The sequence below is a fragment of the Miniopterus natalensis genome, chromosome 1, assembly GCF_054644295.1.
Source record: "Miniopterus natalensis isolate mMinNat1 chromosome 1, mMinNat1.hap1, whole genome shotgun sequence".
In the NCBI taxonomy this organism is placed as follows: Eukaryota; Metazoa; Chordata; class Mammalia; order Chiroptera; family Miniopteridae; genus Miniopterus; species Miniopterus natalensis.
Genome location: NC_142081.1, coordinates 138,303,379 through 138,327,086, shown reverse-complemented (window position 1 = coordinate 138,327,086; position 23,708 = coordinate 138,303,379). Strand labels below are relative to the sequence as shown.

The 23,708-nt window shown below is 40.8% G+C and overlaps 2 protein-coding genes and 1 long non-coding RNA gene across 3 annotated transcripts in view; 2 read left to right on the top strand and 1 right to left on the bottom strand.

Moving 5' to 3' along the window:
* CYP2U1 (cytochrome P450 family 2 subfamily U member 1) overlaps nt 1-8,542 on the top strand; it is a 32,070-nt gene extending 23,528 nt beyond the window's left edge. Inside the window, exons 2-5 of the mRNA XM_016214497.2 lie at nt 1,236-1,871; nt 3,737-3,898; nt 5,407-5,574; nt 6,288-8,542. Of these exons, the coding sequence (XP_016069983.2) occupies nt 1,236-1,871; nt 3,737-3,898; nt 5,407-5,574; nt 6,288-6,466 (1,145 nt within the window). The 3' untranslated portion in view covers nt 6,467-8,542. The remainder of the gene's footprint in view (nt 1-1,235; nt 1,872-3,736; nt 3,899-5,406; nt 5,575-6,287) is intronic.
* The window catches only part of LOC148094422 (uncharacterized), a 67,363-nt gene extending 45,383 nt beyond the window's left edge, over nt 1-21,980 (bottom strand). Inside the window, exon 1 of the long non-coding RNA XR_015715873.1 lies at nt 21,895-21,980. This is a non-coding gene — a long non-coding RNA (uncharacterized LOC148094422). The remainder of the gene's footprint in view (nt 1-21,894) is intronic.
* A 237-nt stretch (nt 21,981-22,217) lies between these two features.
* Nucleotides 22,218-23,708, top strand: part of HADH (hydroxyacyl-CoA dehydrogenase) — a 47,659-nt gene continuing 46,168 nt past the window's right edge. The window contains exon 1 of the mRNA XM_016214510.2: nt 22,218-22,422. Coding sequence (XP_016069996.1) covers nt 22,291-22,422 — 132 coding nt within the window. The 5' untranslated portion in view covers nt 22,218-22,290. The remainder of the gene's footprint in view (nt 22,423-23,708) is intronic.

The window sequence follows — 23,708 nt, the reverse complement described above, 5'->3', positions numbered from 1 at the left end:
CTGTACCCAACAACTGTTTGGATAAAAATTCTTCTTAACTAGGAAGTTTCATTAAAATTGATCACATATCCAGGCTAAAAAGCAAGCTCATCAATGTCAAAAATCAGTATGAGACAAATTGATCTAGGTGGCAAAACAGAATCATAATAGAAAAAAATTTAAATGTAAACTGTAATGAAAATACATGCCATCCAAACAAAACTTGTAGACTACAGCTAAAGTGGTACCCAGAGGTAAATTGCGGAGCCTTAACTCATTTATTAGGACAAAGGTCTGAAAATTAATGAGTTAGAGGACCAACTTTATATATCCAAAAAAGAAAATAAACTCGAAGAAAAAAAGAGAAACATGTCATAATTTTAGACAAATTCTTTCAGAGAAAGAATACACCGTGGCTCCAAAGGCACTTTTTAAAAAATAGAACTTGACCAGATGATTAAGTTTTATAAACGAGTAAAGAGCCAAGCATAATTAAAAACAATTTTGAAAAAGAACAAGGTGGTGTGTGTGTGTGTGGGGGGGGGCACTTCTCCATTAGATACTAGATTTATTATAAAGTTTCTATGTGGGAGTCAAATAAGATGTAGTTGTGGACGGCCTTGAGTTCAGATGTTTTTAAAATAGAGCTGTTGCCAAAATAAAAGATTTTAGATTACCTTCCAGTTACTTGGTTCCAGGCTCCGATGGCCAGTGTTCTAACCCAGTTGTGCTCTTGGCTTATTCAGCTCATATTTAACAGGCTCCTCCTTTGTGCCCAGCACTGTACCAGAAGCTGGGATTTTAATGGTGAGCACAATCAGGTATTATCCCTCTCGTCATGTGCAGTCTGCTACCATGCTGACCCTTCTGTTCAGAATGTTTAGAATATGGGTGTGTCCAGCCTGAAATATTTTCAAGGTCTGGATTCATTCTTATGAAAATAAGAATTTGAAATTTACATTAACTCTAGAAGTTGAAATGCATTGCTTTTCTTTTCACCAGGAGTTAGAATCTATAATAATAGTCTGTATGGCAAACTTTTCCGTATCAAATTGCATATGCTTTTAGTTATTAGAAAGAAATACTAGTTTGACAACTACATTTTGCTAATCATTTTGTCACAGCTGGTGATCTTATCTGTATGTGAACATTGCACAAGTGACTTGAGAAGTACGGAATTCACTCCTGGCATGCCTTGGTGAGTATTATCAAGCATTGCTCTCTCTCACCATCTTTTCTTGTGTGTCCTTTTGCAGGGGTTGTATTCGCACATTACGGTCCAGTCTGGAGAAAACAGAGGAAGTTCTCTCATTCAACTCTTCGTCATTTTGGTTTAGGAAAGCTTAGCTTGGAGCCCAAGATTATTAAGGAGTTCAAATATGTGAAGGAGGAAATGCAAAAGCATGGAGAAAACCCCTTCAACCCTTTCCCCATTATCAGCAATGCTGTCTCTAACATCATTTGCTCCATGTGCTTTGGCCAGCGCTTTGATTACACCAATAGTGAGTTTAAGAAAATGCTTAATTTTATGTCACGAGCGTTAGAACTCTCTCTGAACGCCCATCTCCAACTGGTCAACATATGCTCCTGGCTTTATTATCTTCCCTTTGGACCATTTAAGGAATTAAGACAAATTGAAAACAGTATTATCAGTTTCCTTAGAAAAATGATCAAAGACCATCAAAAGTCTCTGGATGCTGAGAACCCTCAGGACTTCATAGACATGTACCTTCTCCATGTGGAGGAAGAGAGGAAAAATAATAGCAACAGTAGTTTTGATGAAGATTACTTACTTTATATCATCGGGGATCTCTTCATTGCTGGGACCGATACCACAACTAACTCTTTGCTTTGGTGCCTTCTGTATATGTCACTGTACCCCGATATACAAGGTAATTAATAGATGTTTCCTTTATTCATGGCAAAATTAGGTTTTTAAAATTAGGATCAGCAACCTCGGTGATCCTGTGGCTCCTAGCATTGAGCAGTGAAGAGATGTGAGCAGTGAAATTCCCTGTTTCTAGACTGTCATACTTGCTTGCCCCTGCTTTAAATCTCCCAGGTCTGATTCTGTGTGGAATCTATGATGAAAGAACTTTAGAGAGGAGTAACCATTTAGAGCTGATGGGAATCATAATGATCATTGGAACCCATTCATCTCATTTTGAAAATGGAGAACAGAGGCCCAGGGAAGTTATGTGACTTTCACAAGTCCACCCAGCTAGTTCCACCACATCAGTACCAACAGGCAGTGAATGCCAGTGGCAGTTCATAGTGGAAGAACATGGGAGGACAGTGATTAGTTTTCTGTTGCCCCTGTAACAAATAACCACACAAATTTATCACCTTCTAGTTCTGTACATTAGAAATCTGACACGTCTCACTGGGCTAAAATCAAGGTGTTGGCAGGGCTGCATTCCTTCTTGGAGGCTCTAGAGGAGGATCCATTTCCAGCTTCCTTGGCTCATGGCCCTCTTCCTCCATCTTCGAAGCCAAAAATACTGCATCTCTCTGACCATCCATAATCACATTTCCCTCTGACTCTAAACTCAACTGGGAAAAGTTCTCCAATTTTAAAACCCATGTGATTAGATTGGCATACTCAGAAAATCCAGGATATTTTCCCCATCTCAAGGCCCTTAATTTAATCACATCTGCAAAGTCTCTTTTGCCAGGTAAAGTAGCATATTCACAGGTTTCAGGGATTAGGCTGGGGACATCTTTGAGGGGCCAATTTTTGCCTACTATAGATGGAATTGTGTCTACCTATATTAGTTAATCTGTTGCTGAGTAACACATTATACCAAAATTTAGCACTTTAAAACAACATCTCACAAAGTTTCTGAGGATCAGGAATCCAGGCGCAGCTTAGCCTGGATGGTATAGCTTAGGATTTCTCATGAGGCTATAGTCAAATCTGGCTGCAGTTGCAGTAATCTATAAACCTGACTGCGACTGAAGAATCCACTTCCTAGACGGCTCATCCACTTGATACTGGCTGCAGGCCTTACCACGTGGATGTTTCCATAGGGCTGCTTGAATTGGACCAAGAGAGAGTGAATGGCCAAGACAGGAGCCACAGTACCTTTTATAACCAAAGTTGAGAACTGACATGCCAACTCTTCCTTATTCTCTTGGTCACTTAGACCAACTTGGTATGAAGTGGGAGGGGACTGTGTAAACCAAGCCCTAGCTAGTGTGGCTGAGCTGGCTGAGCATCATCCTGTGCACTAAAAGGTTGCTGGTTCAATTCCTGGTCAGGACACATGCCTGGGTTGTAGGCTCGACCCCCATTAGGGGGTATGCAGGAGGCAGCCAATCAATGTTTTACTCTCACTTCAATGTTTCTCTCTCCTTTCCTCTCTCTAAAAATCAATTAAAAAAAATTTTTAAAAGAATGTGTAAACCAAGAGGCACGGGGATCTTTGGGGGTCATGTTGGACTACCACACATCGTCACACATAAAAGCTTAGAGAGTCATTCACATGAGTGATTCAGAGTGCTCCTGAATACAGAGTGCTTCTTTGCCTCCTCTATCTGTTCTCTTATCCTTCATAGTCAGAGTGGAACAGGGTTCCTGGGACTAGCTGGCTCCACTTGAAACATCTGACCAGTGCTTCCCTTCACTCAGGCTGAGTCAGGCCTGTACCGCCATGTTACCCATTGTGTGTACAAGGTGATGGAAAGGAGGCATAGGAGGGCAGTCTCAACTCACTCCTGGCTTATCTTCTGGTTTATTCTCTCCTTTTATGTATAGCAAAAGTTCACGAAGAAATTGAAAGGGTCATTGGTGCTGACCGAGCCCCTTCCCTCACCTATAAGGCCCAGATGCCCTACACGGAAGCCACCATCATGGAGGTACAGAGGCTGACTATGGTAGTGCCACTTGGCATTCCTCATATGACCTCAGCAAAAACAGGCAAGTCTAGAGCCTTCCTCCTTTGAATGCCCTTGTGGGAAGCCCAGCCCCTTAATCCAGGGGAGGGGAGGGGAGGGTATGGTGACAGTCTCCTAGCTTGATCCTTCTGATGGTTTAGCATTGTGTCATGGACAACCAAACGTCCAGGGGAAGCTTCAGCCCACACTTGTCCTTTATTTATTGTACTGGCATTCCTGTGCAGCTTGTTTTCTAAACGGCTCTCTAGTCTTCAGAGCACAGATGTTCACACTGGTCAAACAAATGACGCTGCCATCTGAGGTGGCTGCAGTGACAGAAGACACTCTAGCATTGACAAAGGTGCCCACCTCTTAGTCCTCTTAGGGGTCTGAAGAGCCAGTCTAAATATGGAATTAAGGATTTTAACTGGGAATTATCCTACTTCAGTTATAGTTCTGTAACAAGCATAAATATTAAAGAATGAAAAGATCCCATTTGATTCTAAGGGTACCTGTTTCAACCTCTCACAGTGAAATGTGTCCTTTTGGTCATGCTCTTGACATACAGGGTGGGGCAAAAGTAGGCTTATAGTCCTTCATAATACAAGAATAAACTGTTTTGCATACTACAACTGTAAACCTGCTTTTGCCCCACTCTGTATAGGCACTCAGACCCTGTAAACATCCCTCATAACAAGGCATTTACCTCCTTGGAGACAGCTCACGATGTAATGGTCTTAAATCTAGTTATGAGACAATTGTAGGAGGCAATCACTTACAAATGACATTGGGTCATTTAACAATTTCTTTGGTACAAATTAGATACACTGTGTGTGTAGTATCTTTTGGGCATTGTTTAAAGTGCATGGGAATTTTTCAGCTGGTTAAGAGGCAGTGCTGACTTCCCTGTACATCCCTTTACCTTACCTTTCTCATATTATTGTGTGGACATAAAAAACTCTAAACCAGGGGTGGGGAACCTTTTTCCTGCCAAGAGCCATTTGGATATTTATAATATAATTCACGGAACATACAAAATTACCAACTTAAAAATTAGGCTGCTATATTTGGTCAAACATTTAATTAACTCACTCCTAAAGTGATGGCTGGAACTGCTTCTCTTTGGTGAGGACTTGGCAGGGCTAGACCAAACGATTTCCCCGGCCTATATAAGGCCTATGGGCCAGAAGTTCCCCAACCCTGTTATAAACTGTAAAGTTTTATACAAGTATTAGGAATTTGTATTCTTTGGGAAAGTTGACCAGGTATGCCCTGTGATTTCTGTGTTAGTGTTTTCTATTGTAATGTTTTTATGGTTTGATCTAATTCATTAACTCAACATCCGTCAAGCAACTCTCCGGCTGGGTCCTGGAGTGGTATGGAGAAAGGGATGCCAATTGACAAGGTCTTGCCCCCTGCCTGCAAGTACCTCAAGGTTCAGTCTCAGAGAATTAAGAAACTGGGTGTGGAACTAGGTATTTTTTAGATGGTTATATTTACAGAGAGCTATTAGTAAAAAGCATGTTGAATGATACTTTGTTTTTGTTTTAGTGCTCCAAGGGTACACTATTCCTAAAGGCACACTGGTATTAACCAACTTGTGGGCAGTGCACAGAGACCCAGCTATTTGGGAGAAACCCGAAGATTTCAACCCTAATCGATTTCTGGATGATCAAGGACAACTTATTAAAAAAGAAACATTTATTCCTTTTGGGATAGGTCAGTTAAACTTTTATTTTCTTAATGGCATAATTAAAAATGAAGAACCAAAATAATATTTTATTATTTTATAATACTGTTTTAAAAATGTTTCTTTCTTGGCAAGCTAATATAAGAGGTAAATAATTTAGGTAATACACTATGTTCATTTCAGATTTTAAAAACAAAATGAAAGCAGTTTGGTTTTAAATCTTTACCTATGCCTAGAAATCTTCATTTCTCAACTGCCCAGGTGATTGTTTGAGTGCAGGGGAACTGCTGGAATTAGAGCAACTTTTGACCTCCTGCTGGGCTGGTGGGTTCTCTTTTCTCAGCAGTCCCTCTTTTAGGTTCCTAGATTAGGACGTAGGATTTTTTCTACAGAAAAGGAATGCTCTGGAGAGTCTTATGATCTGATCTGTTTCCTCCCTAATCATCCAGGTAAGAGCTCAGGAAAGAAAGAAGTAGGTACATAAGTAGGAGTCAAGGTAGCCACAGCATTGGATCTGTCTCTAGTTCCTGTCTAGGATGAAGATAGATTTTTATGAGCAGGAGTTAAAATGTGCACTTCACATGTATAAATTCTGATTGTTACTGTGGAGGTCATCTGGTGTATGTGGCAGTTTTATTTTAAAACTATTAAAACAATTTAGGTACTTCATATAAATGTGTCCTTTTAGAGACAGGAAAAGGGGTGGTATGATAATGCTTACTTTTTTCTGCTCTTATTTTAGGGAAGCGGGTGTGTATGGGAGAGCAGCTGGCGAAGATGGAACTATTCCTGATGTTTGTGAGCCTGATGCAGAGTTTCACATTTGCTTTACCGAAGGATGCTAAGAAGCCCATTCTGACTGGAAGATACGGTCTAACTTTAGCCCCCTATCCATTTAATATAATCATTTCGAAGAGATAAAGAACATCTCCAAAAGGAGATGAACAGAATGTAAATACATGTCTTTCTAAACACATTCTTCATTCTCAGTAGATAATGGATCTAGGTTAGGCTCAGGTTCAAGACTAAAAAGGGCAGAACGTATGGGAGCTTTCATCTCGGGGATTCCTCAGCAGGATACTTCAGCCATTTTAGTAAAGCTTGTCTGTGACTTAGAGGATGGGACCAGAGTACTGGATTGGGAAGCAGATCTGGATTTTATTCCCAGTGGCTTCCACCAGTGAGTGTTTCTTCTCATCTCTCAGTGCCTTAATCACTTCATGTGGTTACAAAGCTTGCCTTCCATCGGTCAGCACTAAGGAAGGTCAAATGCCCCGTATCTTTTCTGACATCCCCAAAACCCTGTTAAATTCTGGAGAACAAACAGGAACAGAAGGAAGACCGACCTGTTTCAGACCTGTGCCAACATGAAAGTGGTGCTCAGATGTGAATACTGTCAGAGAAGGATGTGAGTTCAGGCTGAGTTAGAGCTTTTACCACAGACCCTTATGTCACTTGAGGGGTGGTGGTTTTGTTCTTGTTAATCTTTTTGTTTATGATTTTAGTTTTTAGTTTTCGTAGACATGGAAGTGGACCCTCGTCCAGTAATGTTGAGGAAAGGTTATAGTCTGAATTTATATGTCTACCTTCCATTTCAACTACATGCCAGGCCGCCTGGCTGAAGCGGCTTCATGGAGTATTCCTTTCTGCTGAGTTTACTCGTAAAGATACAGATCTACCTTTTGACTTGAGCCCTGAATAGTGAGCTTGGGAATTTTGATACTGGGATTCAAATTGTACTGAATTATTTCCTGTTCTCCCTGCCACAAGGCCTAATGTTATCTTATCCTTAAATATTCTCAAAGACAAGGAGGCATTCTTATTCTTATGAAGATCACTAAATTGTTTCTTAAAAAGAAGGCCCCTCTAGAAGAGTATTCTCAAGAAAGGTAATGATCTCTTTCAGGGGGTATTTGGAAATGTATGGGTGCAGTTTGGGTTATCACAACGATGGGGGTGCTACTGGCCTTTTGCTGCCTTGAGGCCAGGATGCTAAATGTCTGAGCAATTCTGTACAGGAATTGTCCTGTCCAGTATGCCAGTAGTGCTCCCAGTGAGAACGCAGTCGAAAGAATGATGAGACTTTTCCTTTATTCACTCATAATACTCCTTTCCTTATATAGAAGCAATCATGATAATAGTACAAACAACTCTATTTTGGAGTCTTTCCTTCTGCTAGCACCATATTTAATCCTTTATTTGTAGGCATATATAATCATTACAGAAATTCTATTAAGAGGATGCCATTTTGCAGCTGATAAAGCTGAAGCTTATAGAGACATTTAGGCACCTAGTTAAAATGTACCATTGTTCATTTCAAACTTACCAATCTTTGTGCCTGGAGAGTTTTCTCTAAACCATTTCTCTGTACTGCCACCACTTGATCCCACAGCAGTCTACCCTCTGCATTTTCAGTGTGGACAAATGAAATACAGGCTAATCTTTAGGTGCCTTGAGGATTTTTGTTCTGTTAAAAAAACAACTGATAAACTAAATGCCCAGGAACAGACTGTATATAAATGGAGAGGCTGTTGTGTGGATTTTAGATGAGATACATGTGTGGATTAAAGCGCACCTTGAGCAAGACAGTTTGTTCCTGATCTGGAATTTCACAGGCTTTTGAGTTGCACTAATAACTTGGGATTAGTAAGTCTATTACTCCTTAATTTTATACATGCTTAATTTCAGCTTTCCTAACAAAACATTTTGTAGCTTGAGAAAAAAAAAACTGTTCTGAGACTATGTTGAAATCAGATGTTAATGAAACTCTTAAATATAATGTCTCACACTGTAGCACTTTAAAAACAGCTTTATATGGTTAGTCACTGAAAGGGCTATTAATGCTTTCCTTGCACATGTTGACATTTTACAATTTTATACTTTATGATTTGTTTGAAATGTAAAAATTGTAGTACTTTGTTTTATAAATCTGCCTAATATCTAACTTTGAGTCTTCATCTTTAGCATAACTTTTATTAAACATTTTATTTTAACTTTGATAGTGTCATGTCTGGATTTTTGTTTCTTGTTTTATTTTAACTGCTAAACCAAATTCTGTTTTACCAGATGTCAAGTTAGGAAATGGAAGATGGAGTAAACCTCCAGAGAGAGAGATAGCCACAGTATTACATAAGCATTTAGACAGTCTGGTAATACATTACTTTCAGAACTGTATCACAGCCCAAGGTTCTTATTTGCCACATCAAAGTCCAGCATTATTTGAGGAAAGGATGAATTTAAACAAACTCTTGTGACAAAGTTATTTTTTAAAACAACTCATACATATTATTGACTATATTCCCTAAGCTGTACTTTACATCCCTGTGACTGTCTTTGTAACTGACAATTTGCACTTAATTCCTTTTACCTTTTTCACTCATTACCCCAACCCCCCTCCCATCTGGTGACTATCAGTTTATCTTTATCCTCGAGTTAGTTTCTGTTTTGTTTATTTTGCTTTTTTTCCCTGTTGCAGATACTTTATTCTTTTTTCTCTTTATTGTTGAAAGTATTACAGATGTCCCCCTTCCCCCCACACTGATCCCCTCTACCACACATTCCCCCCCGCCGGTCTTCTTAGATTCCACATGGAAGTAAAATCCTATGGTACTGGTCCTTCTCCATCTGACATATTTCAGTTAGCATGATACCCTTTAGGTCCATCCATGCAGTTGCAAATGGCAAGATTTCATTCTTTTTTATGGTTGAGTGATACCCTATTTTATATATGTACCACATCTTCTTTATCCACTCATCTACTGATGGGCACTTAGGTTGCCTCCAGATCTTGGCTATTATAAATAATGCTGCAATAAACAATATATCTTTCTGAATTAGCGTTTTGGATTTCTTCAGATAAATATCCGCAAGTGGAGTTGCTGGGTCACATGGTAGTTATATTTTTAATTATTTGAGGAAGCTACTTACTGTTTTCCATAGTGGCTGCATAGTCTGCATTCCCACCAACAGTGCACGAAAGTTCCCTTTCCTCCACACCCTCACCAACACTTGTTTGTTGATTTGTTGATGGTAGCCATTATGGTAGGTGTGAGGTGATATCTCATTGTGGTTTTAATTTGCATTTCTTTGATTAGTAATTTGAGCATTTTTTCATATGTCTATTGGCCATCTGTATGTCCTCTTTGGAGACAGGTCTATTCAGGTGTTCTGCCAATTTTTTAATCAGATTTTTTTTTAAGTTGTATAAGTTCCTTATATATTTTAGATATTAACCCTTTATTGGGTATATAATTGGCAAAAATCTTTTCCCATTCAGTAGGTTGTCTTTTCATTTTGTTGATGGTCTCCTTCACTGTGCAAAAATTTTTAGTTTGATGTAGTCCCGTTTCTTAATTTTTTGTCTTTTGTTTCCCTTGCCTGAGGACAAGTATATATACACACATACACACGTGTGTATATATATGTACATATATGTGTATATACACGTGTGTGTATATATGAGTAATGTCAAAGAGTTGACTATGTTTTGTTTTAGGAGTTGTATGGATTCGGGTCTTACATTTAAGTCATTAATCCATTTTGAGTTTATTTTTATATGTGGTATAAGGAAGTAGTCTAGTTTCATTTTCCTGCAGGTATCTGTCCAGTTTTTCCGACACCATTCATTGAAGAGTCTATCTTTACCTACTGCATTGTATATGCTTGCCTCCTTTGTCATAGATTAATTTACCACATAGGTTTGGGTTTATTTCTGGGCTTTCTATTCTGTATTCTCCATTGATCTATGTGTATGTTTGTTTGTTTTTTGCTATTAATCCTCACCCGAGGATATTTTTTTCCATTGATTTCTTAGAAAGAGTAAGAGGGAGGGGGGAGGGAGAGAGAGGGTAGAGACATCAATGTGTGAGAGACAGATTGGCAGCCTCCCACACATGCCCCGACTGGGGGCAGGGAGCAAACCTACAACTGAGGTACACGCCCTTGACAGGAACTTGAACCCTCAACCCTTCGGTGCTCACGACACTTTAAACACTGAGCCACACCAGCCAGGGCTATGTGCTAGTACCATGCTCTTTTGATTACTGTAGCTTTGTAGTATAGTTTGATTGGGTGGTATGTTACTTTCAATTTTGTTCTTTCTCAATATTGCTTTGGCTATTTGGAATTTTTTGTGGTTCCACATAAATTTTAGTATTATTTGTGCTAGTTCTGTGAAAAATGCTATTGGTATTTTGATAGGGACTGCACTGAATCTATAGATTGCTTTGGGTAGTATGGGCATTTTAATAATGTTAATTCTTTTTATCCATGAGCACAGTATATGCTTCCATTTATTTGTATCTTCAATTTTTTTCTTCAATGTCTTATAATTTTCTGAGTACAGTTCTTTTACTTCCTTGGTTAAATTGATTCCTAGGGGTTTTTTCTGGTGGTTTTTTTTTTAAATCCTCACCTGAGGATATTTTTTCCTTTGCTTTTCAGCAAAAGTGGAAGGGGCAGAGGGAGACAGAGAGAACATCAATATGAGAGAGACACATCGATTGGTTACCTCCTGCATGAGCCCCGACCAAGGCCAGGGATCAAGCTTGCAACTGAGGTACGTGCCCTTGGCCAGAATCAAACCCAGGATCCATCAGTCCACAGGCCGATGCTCTAACCACTGAGCCAAACCAGCTACGGCAATTTTATTTTTTGATGCAATTGCAAATGGGGCTGTTTTCTTAATTTCTCTTTTGACCTTTGATAATTTTGTGAAAGTCTGAAGCATGAGCCAAGTCTGCCCACTGGTGTGGAGGAACTGCTGGAAGAGTTTCAGGCTGGCAGAGCAAATTGGGTGGGATGGGGTCTCAGGGAATCACCAGGGAAGATGAATGGTGTTAGCCAGGTTAATGGAGAGCACAGATTTGGCGCCTGCCTGCACTGGGCTGCCTGGGTGGGAGGAGAGCTCAACCAAGAAATAGTGACATATGCCCATGCTTCCATCCCAAGAGAGAGAGAGGCCTCAGCCCCTCCCCCTCCACTCTTCGCCCTTAAGTTAGTCAATTTAGTTCCTCCCTATATGTCCCTGGTGCATTTTGAGCTGCTGTCCCTGAACTGGAGCTTGGAGCAAGTGAGTTTGTAAGCGAGTGAATTTGTACTCCAGCTCTTCAAGAGCAACATATCTGTTTCCTGCAGCCCTCTGTCTTTCTTGGTCGCAATCCCTACTGTTTTTCACAGCCAGACGTTATGGAGACTTCTCTTTCCAGCACTGGTTCCAGGCTCTGGGGAGTTGGGTCTGGGGCTGGAACCCCTCGCTCCTCAGGGGGTACCGCTGCAGCCAAGTTATCCCTCTTGATTCTTAATCACCACACCATGGATGTGGAACTTGCCCTTACCATGTCTCTTTTCCTCCTACCAGTCTTGGCACGGTTTCTTATATCCTTACATGAATTATGGTCAGCTAGTCTTCAGGTGGTTCTCAATAATGGTTCTTCTATGATTTAGTTATAATTTTTATATGCTCCTGAGAGGAGTGAGAACAGAGTTCATCTACTCCACCATCTTCACTGGATGTCCCTTGCCCTGGTAGCAAAGTATGAAGTACTTGTTTCTCTTATACTTCTCAGCTAAGTTAGAAAAGTTGGGTTTTTTTAATACCTCAACCTATGGATTTTGCCTATACATAAAGCCCCCTTCCAACTTTTTCCATGGCCCACTCTTCCTCATACAGGTCACAGCTCAGACGTTACCTCCTCAGGGAGGCCTCCCAGCAAAGGCCTATCTAATGTGGCCTTTCCCAAGACCTCCCTGCTATACACTGTATGCCTGCATCCCCCCCAAAATTCATGTATTGAAGAAACCTAATCCCCAATATGATATTATCTGGAGGTGGTTAGGTCATAATGGTGGTGCCCTCATGAATGGGATTAGTATTTTTATACAAGAGACTCCAGAGATCTCCCTTGTCCCTTCCACCATGTGAGAATGCAATGTGAAGACAGCTATCCACAAGCCAAGAAGTAGGCTCTCACCAGATGCTGAATTTACCGGCACCCTGACTTTTGGACTTCTAGCCTCCAGAACAGCGAGAAATTTCTGTTCCTTATAAGATACCCAGTTTATGGTATTTTTGTTATAGTAGCCAAAATGGACTGAAACACTCTAAAACACACACCCAGTTTATTTCCTCAACAGCCCTCTTCACTGTTCCTACTTACCCTGTTTTTTTCTGTGTGTTCTTCTGTTAACCCTCACTTGAGGATATTTTTTCCATTGATTCTTTTTAGAGAGGGCGAAGGGGAGGGGAGGGAAGACAGAGATATCGATGTGAGAGAGACACATCAACTGGTTGCCTCCTGCATGTGCCCCAACCAGGGCGGGGATCAAACCTGCAAACCAAGTACATGCTCTTGACTGGGAATTGAACCCGCAACCCTTCCGTGTGAGGGCCGAAGCTCCAACCACTGAGCCATACCAGCCAGGGCTACCCTATTTATTTAAACCCTTAGTTTCCACCATCTTTTCTACTTCCGACCGGGGGGGGGGGGGGGGGCTTTGATGCACAAGTTTTTAATTTTGGTGAAGTCCAATTTGTCCATTTTTTCTTTATTGCCTGTGCCTTTGGGATCATATCTAGGAAATCATTGCCAAAACCAATGCCATGAAGCTTTCCTTCTGTTTTCTTTTAAGAGATTTATAGTTTTAGCTTTTATGTTTAGTCTTTAATCCATTTTGAGTTCATTTTTGCATATGGCGTGAGGTAAGAATCTAACTTCATTCTTTTATATGTGGATACACAGTTTCCCCAGTACCATTTGTTGAGAAGATTGTCTTTTTCCCATTGAATGGTCTTAGTACCCTTGTCGAAAATGATTTGACCGTATATGCAATGATATATACTATCTTTTAAAATAATGAATCACAAAACTGTTTTGTGGTAGAATGAACAAATGAAATAAAATAGAAAGCATAAACCCTTATCTTCTAGTGTATAAAAGTGGCATCACATTATGAAGGAACAGAAAACAATATTTTAAAAAACAGTGCTAGAATAACTGGTTAATTATTTATAAAAATTAAAGCAACATTTTTCTCCATTATCCACACATCAAAATTAATCCCCAAAGGTCTAAAAAGTAAAAATAATAGCCCGGCTGGGCGTGGCTCAGGGGTTGAGCATCGACCTAGGATCCAGGTGATTGGAGTTCGATTCCTGGTCAAGACACATGCCCGGGTTGCAGGCTTGATCCCCAGCAGAGGGCCTGCAGGAGGCAGCCAATCAATGACTCTCTCATCACTGATGTTTCTATCTCTCTCTCCCTCTTCCTTCCTCTCTCTGAAATCAATAAAGATATATTTTAAAAGTAAATAAATAAATAAAAATAATATATCTGTATATATCTATGTATGAAACTTGATATAAGAATGGGGAGCTACTTTTCTAAGCATAAAAAAGTAGTGGACTCAATCACAAAAATAAAGCAGAATAGATTTAATGATACAAAAATAGAAAATTATTTTTTAAAAAGTTGGAAAATTATAAAAAATTATTGTATCATTCTTGGCAAAACTTTAATATCCTTAATGTACAAAGTGTTAATAATTTGATTTGTAGAATACCCCACTTTTAAAAATAGGCCCAAGGTACAAAAAAATATGAAAATACAAATGACCAATGTATGAAATAAAGTTTAAACTCTTCAAAAATGCAACTAAAACAGTAAGATGCTATTTTTTACCCATTGGAATTTAAAGATAATTTTATAAGGAAAAATAACCAAGTATTGATAAGTGATATGCATTCACATACTGTTGTTGGCAATATAGACTGGAACTACATTTCTGGATAAAATTTAAGTATATGCACAAAGATTCTTAAAGCATTTGTTCCTAAATGAGTGGTATCACAGATTTGATCCTGGAACAGAATACTACATTTAGGGGAAAAACAGTGAATCCCAATAAAGTCTGGAGTTTAGTTAATAGTATTGTACCAATGTTAATTTCTTATTTTTTGACAAACGTACCATGGCTATGTAAGATGTCAAATCAGGGGAAGCTGGGTGAGGGGAATATGTGAACTCTCTGTATCATCTCTGCATCTTTTCTGTAAATCAAAAATCACTGTAGGAGGTGAGCAGCATGGCGGCGGAGAGGACCTCCAGGTCTCTCCCTTTGAAGTTACAAGTTGGACAGCTATAATTCTACAAAGAATTCCCTGCTCAATACTTGAACACGCCTGAGATCTCCACAGATTGACACACCTGAATGCGGGCATACCTGAGCAAACAGCAGAGATGGGACTGGGGTGGGGGTGAGGGGAGGGCAGAGACAGAAGCCGTGTGCAGCCCAGTGCTACCCTGGCCCCAGCAGACAGGATGGCAGTGACCAGTTGGGGTGCAACCCCCACTGGGCAAACCAGAAGGGCAGGGACAACAATTCGGCCTGGGTACACAATGAGGCTGGGCCAAGGGGCAAAGCAGTAGTGTAAAGGGTCCTAGCATTCCATAGCCCACTAGTACCAGATAAAGGATTTTGCAGAGCTGGGAACCCTCCCACCCCACCCACCTGTGGCCTATCTGGCAGTAGAACTCTCACCTGGCAGATCACAAAAGGGCTGGAAAAAACTTTTCAACTTATGTGGTCTGTACCCCTTGTGACTAAATCCACTGAAGAGAGCAGAGTCCTAGATATGCAAACCTGTTTGTCCTGCCCACTTTTCCCCCACCCATCGAAGCATAGCCTAGTAGAGGCAGCTGGGTCAACTCAGACTGAGCAGCTCTGCTGGTGGCTTCTGGCTGCAGAAAGATGGCATTAGGAACACACAGAAGACCCATAGGCCACCACTTCCCACCCCACGGGAGTGATACCGAGACGGAGGCAACCCCAATGTAAAAGGGGACACCCACCTCCTCAGGAAATATAGGGCATTCTCCAAGGCTGAGGCAACACTGCTCCACAGAGATTCCAGAAGCCCTAGCAGTACAGGTAAGAGAAAATAAAAACGTGTGCTTTAGCACCACCTACTGGAAAACAAAAGACCTGTACTTATCAACTCGCTAAACACTAAAGTGGCAAGTACTTTTTTAAAAAAGTTTTCAATCCCACAAATATCAAGCAGAGAAGCAATCCACAAAGCACAATGAGTAACCAAGTTTAACAAGGGAATTCAGAAAGAAAATGAAAAATCTCCAGAAAATATGGCATGGGAGACTGTGACTTAGGTGACAGAGAATTCAAGATTGAGGTTCTAAAAAAACCCAATGAGATACAAGAAAACTCAGAAAAATAATTCAACAAGCTCTGAAATAAAAATCAATGGACAAAAGAAGTATTTCACTAAAGAGAATAAGACTATAAAAAAAATCCAAACAAACTCTGGAGCTAAAGAATTCAATAAATAAGATAAAGAATGAACTTGCAAGCTCATGAATTTGAGCAGACTAGATGGAGGAAAGAATTAGTGATAAAGAAGACAGAAATCTAGAAATACCCCTATGGAATAAGAAAGAATTGAGAGTAAGAAAAAACACGCACAAAAGAACTCTACGAGAACTATCTGACTCCATTAGATAGAGCAATATAAGAATAATGGATATACCAGACGGGGAGGAGATGGAGGAGGGAACAAAGACCCTACTGAATTTTATTAACCAATGTTACTCCAATAAAATCAATGCTAAAAAAAAAAAAGAGCCTATTCCAAGAAACAATCAACAAAAACTTCCCAAATCCATGGAAAGAACTGGATCCTCAAATCCAAGAAGCTAATGGAACACCTAATTATCTCAATCCATAAAGGGCTTCTCCAAGGCATATTATATTAACACTTTTAAAATTAATGACAAAGAAAGGATTCTCCAGGCAGCCAGGGAAAAGAAAATGAGAGCATATAAAGGAAACCTCATCAGATTATCATCAAATTTTCCAGCAGAAACTCTACAAACTAGGAGACAGTAGAATCAAATATTCAAATTATTGAAAGAGAGAAATCACCAGCCAGTAATAACATATCCAGTAAAGTAGTGCTTTAGATATGAGGGAGAAATAAAGGCTTTTCCAGACATACAGAAACTGAGAGAATTTACCACCACAAGACCTGCATTATAAGAAATGCTGAGGCTTCCAGTCAAGATGGTGGCATAGATAAACATAGTACTTACATCCTCCCACAACCATATCAAAATTACATAAACTACAGAACAACCATTATTCCGAACTGCCTGAAATCTAGCTGAATGGAAGTCCTTCAACTACAACAGGACAGTGCGCAAAGCCCATACCTGCAGCGCCCAGCTTGGGTGATGGGGGAGGTTGCAGCACTGGGCCCTACAGGATACCTACTACACAAGGCCACTCTACCAAGTCTGGGAGATGTAGCAACTCTACCTAATACACAGAAACAAACACAGGGAAACAGTCCAAATGAGGAGGCAAAGAAACAGGTTTCAAAGAAAAGAACCAGATACATCTCCAGAAAAAGAGCTAAATGAAATGGAGGCAAGCAAACGACCAGGCACAGCTGAAAACAATGGTTATAAACATGCTCAAGAAACTTAGTGAGAACTTCAAAAGCATTAAAAAAAGACATGAAAACCATAAAAAAGAACCAGACAGAAGTGAAGGATACACTAACTGAAATGAAGAATAAATTACGGGGAATCAACAGCAGAGTAGATGAAGCTGAGAATCAAATCAGCGATTTGGAATATAAAGAAGCAGGAAACACCCAATCAGAATAGTAAAAAGAAAAAAGAATTAAAAAAAAAATGAGGATAGTGTAAGGAGCCTCTGGGATGTTAAGCATACCAATATTTGCATCATGGGGGTGTCAGAAGGAGAAGAGAGAGCAAGAAATTGAAAACCTATTTGAAAAAATAATGATGGAAAACTATCCTAACCTGGTGAAGGAAATAGACATACAAGTCCAGGAAGCACAGAGTCCCAAACAAGATGAACCCAAAGAGCCCACATCAAGACACATCTTAATTAAAATGCCATAGATTAGAGACAAAGAATCTTAAAAGCAGTAAGAGAAAAGCAGATAGTTATCGACAAGGGAGCTCCCAAAAGACTATCAACTAATTTCTCAAGAGAAACTGCAGGCCAGCAAGGATTGGCAAGAAATATTCAAAGTGATGAAATGCAAGGACCTACAACCATGATTACTCTACACAGCAAAACTATCATTTAGAATTGAAGGAAATATAAAGAGCTTCCTAGACAAGAAAAAGCTAAAGTTCATTACCACCAAATCATATTACAAAATGTTAAAGGGTATTCAAGAGGAAAATAAAAAGATAAAAAATATGAATAAACTGGAAATAAACACGTATCTACCAACAATTACTTTAAATGCAAGTGGGTTAAATGCTCCAATCAAAAGACATATTGTGGCTGAATGGATAACAAAACAAGACCCTTACATATGCTGTCTGCAAGAGACTCACTTCAGATAGAAAGACACACACAGGCTGAAAGTAAAGGGATGTTAAAAGATATTTCATGAAAATGGAAACAAAACAAAACAAAAAAGCTAGGGTAGCAATACTTATACCAGACAAAACAGACTTTAAAACAAAGGCTATAACAAGAGACAAAGAAGGACCCAGTAACTCCATTTCTGGGTATTCATCCGAAGAAATCCAAAACACTAAATCAAAAAGACATATGCATCCACATGTTTATTGCAGCATTATTTACAATAGCAAAAATATGGATGCAACCTAAGTGTCTATCAATAAATGAATGGATAAAGAAGTGTACATATATACAATGGAATATGACTTAGGCATAAAAAAATGAAATCTTGCCATCTGCAACAAATGAATGAACCTAGAGGGTATTAAGCTAAGTGAAATAAGTCAGACAGAGAAAGACAAATACCTGATGATTTCACTTATATGTGGTATCTAAAAAACAAAATAAACAAACAAGCAGAACAGAAACAGACTCAGATACATAGAACATTTTGACAGTTGTCAGATGGGAGAGGGGTTGGGGGGATGGGTGAAAAAGGTGAAGGGATTTAGAAGTACCAATTAGTAGTTATGGAGTAGTCAAGGGTATATAAAATATAGCATAGGGAATATGGTCAATAATATAGTAATAACTATATATACTGTTGATGGGTATTAGATTTGTCGGGGTGATCACTTCATATACTATATAAATGTCTAATCATGATGTTGTACACCTGAAACTAATATTGTATGTCAACTGTAATTTAAAAAGAAAAGAACCACCATGGCACCAGTGTAAACACTGGGAATCACTGTGTGGAACTTGTGGTTCTGGGGTTTATTAGTAAGAATGTCTAAGTAAATTAATCTACTTAACCTTAATATTATAACAGTTAAAGCTCCAAATCCAGACATATATAATGTTTACTGGAAACCATCACCCATTTTATTTTATTTTTTCATCTAGCAGCAGGGGAACCGTCTAAGGAGTATGAAAAGAGCGGGAGCTTTGAGGTCAGAGTGGGTTCTAATCTCAGCCTAGTCAGTTATTAGGTAGGTAACATTTAATAAATGATTCAATTATTTGGAAGCTCGGTTTCTTCACCTTCAGTGGAGCACAGCAGTGGTAGCCTTCGGGTTGTTATGAAGAGAGACAAAACAGCACAATGGTTAAAAGAACATGAGCCCTGAAAACAAACTGTTCCGGGTTTCACTCTGCCTGTGCCATTCATTAGCTGTGTGACCTTAACCAAGTTTCTAAACCTCTCTGGGCCTCAGTTTCCTTACATGTAAAAGAGGGGTACCTTTAGTACCTATCAAACAGGGTTATTGTGAGGATTTAATGAATTTTCCCAGTAGAGAAGATCAAAGTAGAGAACAGCTGGTATTGGGACAGCTGCTAACATGGCCAAAGCTTAAAGTTTGCCATGATACATTTTTTTCTAAAAGCTCAAACAGATAAAATTATTTGTAAAATTGTTCAGTGTTATTAGAGACTTTGCCTTATATGTTTTATAGAGAATATCTTTCAGTGGGATACAGCAAAACATGACTGTGCCCTTCTCAAACTAACTACGTATTTTATGCAAATCATATAACTATTTTCTTGAAAACACTGCTGACAAGTATGGCAATGATAGCCCTCATTAATTTTGCAGTAGTTAAGCTTTTGGTTGTGCTTTCTGGGCTTTGCTGGTGGGGGGCCCTGAGTAGCCACAACTTTCGGTTTTCTGCCATATGAAATCTAAAAATCATTCAACAAAACACTGTTTCCCCAGTAAACTAGAAATCATTAATTTCCCACAAATAGAAGGAAAATTCCAACTTACTCACTGAATCCTCCCCTATTAATGTTCCTGATTGTTAACACACCCTGTCCTTGGGTCACTGTGTCTATCACATGACATTGTGAAGACAGTGTCAGCTCCTCTCTCTGCCCGCCTACCCCATAAAGCAGGTTGGAAGGCTTTGATATTATCTGTATACCATCACTCTGTTGGAGGCAAAGGGCCAATTGCATTCCCAGCTTCTGCCACTCCCAGAGCCCATCACTATGTACACTTTCAAATAATGCTTCTTTGACATCTATTTTTTAAATATTACAATTATCCATTTATAGGACAAAACAAAGTAGTTATTACGCCATTCTCTGTGCCAGCCCTTTCTTTTGCTGTCTCTGAGCTGGTTTAGTGACCAAAGCCATACTTCCCAGCACTCCATTCTGCAGGAAGAAAGGATGCATGACCCCAAGAACAGGGTGAATGTGCAAGGCAAGGACCACGGAAATTGTTACTGGACACCCGAAAGCTCAAGGCCACACTTGGGAAAAGACTAGCAGTCCTGGCAAAAGGAGAATGATTCTATTGTAACTGTTATCTGATCAGGACTGGGCAGGAGTTGGGGCAGTGTGGCCCTTGCTTCAGAAGACAGTAAATGGGGGTTAGACTCTCAGTATGAATCAGCAGCAAAGTTATCTGTCAAACTGTTTCTTTTGATAGACAAGGACACTGGATCCCAGGAGGTGTCGGTAGATGGTCATATTGCCTACCAGGGACTGAGCCAGGGTTCCTCTCAGTGCTTTTTGCTTTTTTTTTTTTAATTATCTTTATTGATTTCAGAGAGAGGAAGGGAGAGGGAGAGAGAGATAGAACCATCAGTGATGAGAGTCATCATTGATCGGCTGCCTCCTGCATGCCCCTGACTGGGAATTGAGCCCGCAACCTGGGCAGGTGCCCTGACCGGGAATCGAACTGTGATCTCCTGGATCCTAGGTCGATGCTCAACCCCTGAGCCTCAACCGGCCAGGCTAAGTGCTCCTTTTTCAACACCACATGTTTAAATAATACAGATGGCTTCAGACTTGAGTCACTCAAAAATACAGCACTGGTTATTTTTCCTTTTCTGAGGAAAACAAATCATGGATCTGAAAATGCACCATTATCAGGCATTATGTTTGACATTACACACATTTAAAAAATATATATTGTGACAACACTGTCAGAATATGTCTGGCCTTGCATTAGACACAACTTGTAATTGAGAATGAAAGGTTAAAAATCATCTAAAGAATCATCCATGCATCTTCCTAATTTACCATCTTTGCTTCACCTCTCATCACACTTAATTCCTCTTCCTTCTGGGGCAAAATTTTGTTTCTATCTTTGCATGTGCTGCCTCCTCTGGCTTGAATTTTCATACGCTTATTCCTCAAATTACTAGGTTTCTCTGTAATTTTCCTTTTCCACTTCTGGTCCCATAGGATTTCACATTTGCTACATTCTAGCATGTAATGGACTTTTTATTATTTGGATGTGACCCTCTCTCCCCTTAGTATTGTCCCAAGCTTGACAGAGTGCTCAGCAACAGTGCTTCTCCTGTATTTTTACAGAATTAGAGGAGATCAAAGCAAACGAATGGTGAACCCAGGATTCCTTATGATAGTTACTTCCCATAGGAAAAGGCCTACTTTTGACTTGATGGTGAGTTTGTGGGTCCTTACTACATATTTAAAAATAAGTGAATATAAGTTCTATATTACTAAGGTACAGTAACTCGAAATTACACAGAGAAGATTGGCTTAGTTGGCATCAACTACTCTACAAAGGTTGCCCTTTTACCTTAAACCATCAGACGTCCAACGCTGAAACGGGTGACTAAAGGTCAGCTCTCCCTTTCCCTTCCCTGGGCTTGACCTTTACTTTGGAACTCATGGGCCGTTAGACACTTATTTCAGGTGTGAGCAGTTAGTTTCTTTCCTTTTTAGCATAAACACTCATCCACAGGAGTAAAATAATCCCTAGAGTTGGTTATTAGGCGGCATGAATCAAGGGTGCTCATTTTGGGGCCCTTTATCACCAGCGCCAAAGAACACGTATTACCTCAGAGCTGAGGTACGCACAAGCACCAATGGCGACGACGTAACTAGTCAATACTACGTCTTTAGCTTACCAGAGGCCCGGCTTTCCCGAGGAACGGCCTGCACTCGGCCCGACCGCGGAGCGTTAACCGCCCCGCCCCGCTGCGACCGGCGGTCCCAGCCCCCTGGCGGCCGCGACCCCCTAAGTTCTGCAGCGGAGGGTCCCGCCCCGCGCCAGGCGACTACGGCCCCGACGTCGCGCTCTTCAGCTCAAACGTCGTCCCCACGGCTTCCGCCAATGAGCTGAGCGGGCCGCGGGGCCCCGCCCAATCTCAGGTGACGTCACGCTAACGCCAGGGGCGCGCAGGAAGGCGGGGCCGCCTGGGCCTCCGCCCCCAGAGGTCCGCTGGCTGTCGGTGAGTCCTCGCCGCTGAGACTTCTGCGCTGCTTCTGGCCGCCGTCACCGCTTCCACCTTCGCCTCAGCGCCATGGCTTTCGTAACCAGGCAGTTTGTGCGCACCGTGTCCTCTTCGTCCACGGCCTCAGCCACGGCGAAGAAAATCGTCATCAAGCACGTGGCGGTCATCGGCGGCGGGCTGATGGGCTCCGGCATTGCCCAGGTGAGCCGCCCAGCGGCAATGCACCCCGCCTCGCTTTGCTCGCCACCTGGGAGCGCGGTGATGGGCCGCGCGGCTCGGCGGTTCACCCCGCCGAGAGGCCGGAGTCCGCGGGACACCCGGAAATTTCGACCCTGCTCCTCCCCAGGGCAGTTGAAACATCTTGCTGCTGGGCCTGTGAGCGTTCATTCCCCAAAGTTCCAGTGTCTTGGGGCCGAACCGCAGGTTTCTTGTCTCTAAATTCCAGCTCCCGCAGGGCCCGATGAGGGCTGGGTGGACCGTGTTAGCGAATGCACTTGGAACTGGGTCTTGCAGAGAAAAAAGATAGTATTGTATGAGACATAACTATGTGCTTGCTTGCTGCTTGGCTTACACCCGAATTGCTTCGAGAGATCGGGAATTTTTCAGAATTATACAGTCTTTGTAAGAGCATTTTTCTACTCTCCTAAAGGGTCGCCTTTCAACCTCCCGTGTGTTTCCTTTGCTTGCTGGGTTACAAAAATATTATAATAGTCATCACTTTTGTAGCACTTTGTAATTACCTAATCAGAGCTTGGGAGGCCCTTTGAGTCTGCCCAAGGCGGTGGGAGGTAGCTTTGACCTCTGACCCAGTGCCCTTTGTTCTGAGAACTGCGCGATTTAAGGGCTTCGAGAAAGTGGGAGGTGAATGAAGATAAAGGGGCTGAGGGCCTCCAATCTAAATGCGGGTCTTCAAGACTCTGCATTGTTCCAGTCGAGCTGTGGCTCAAGGTCAGTTGTGCAATTGATTACCCGGATACTGTGATATTTGCATCTTGTTTATTTTTTGCAAATTCCAGCTCGTATTGGAGAACCTTGATTTTCATGTCCTAGTTGATTATATTCTTAGCATTTCAGCCCTTTGCACCTTGTATTGTTGAAGGGGAGACCGTTATCTAGTTTTTCTTAGTGGAGTACTCCAGTGCAGTGGCTAGAGTCATGAGTTTATTTTTCAGTGTCCTTCCAGTCAAGTCCACATTTCCATGCTTGCTCTTTTAAAAATCTTTTACTGTTATTATATATCTTAATTTTCTCTCCCTGCACATTTTTTGCAACATATTGATTTGATTGCATTTTCTCCTAAAATCTGTATTTCATTAACATTTTATCCTTCTAACAGTTTTCTGTTTCTCTCTTCCGAGATCATGTTTTTGGACATACGTTGCCCTTTTTATTGTGTGGATACCTTGGCCGCTAGGTTATGGTGTTCCCTTAGTCTATGTTCTGCATGAGATGTGAGGAGTAAGTCCCTTTAAGCTAAAAGTTCCAGA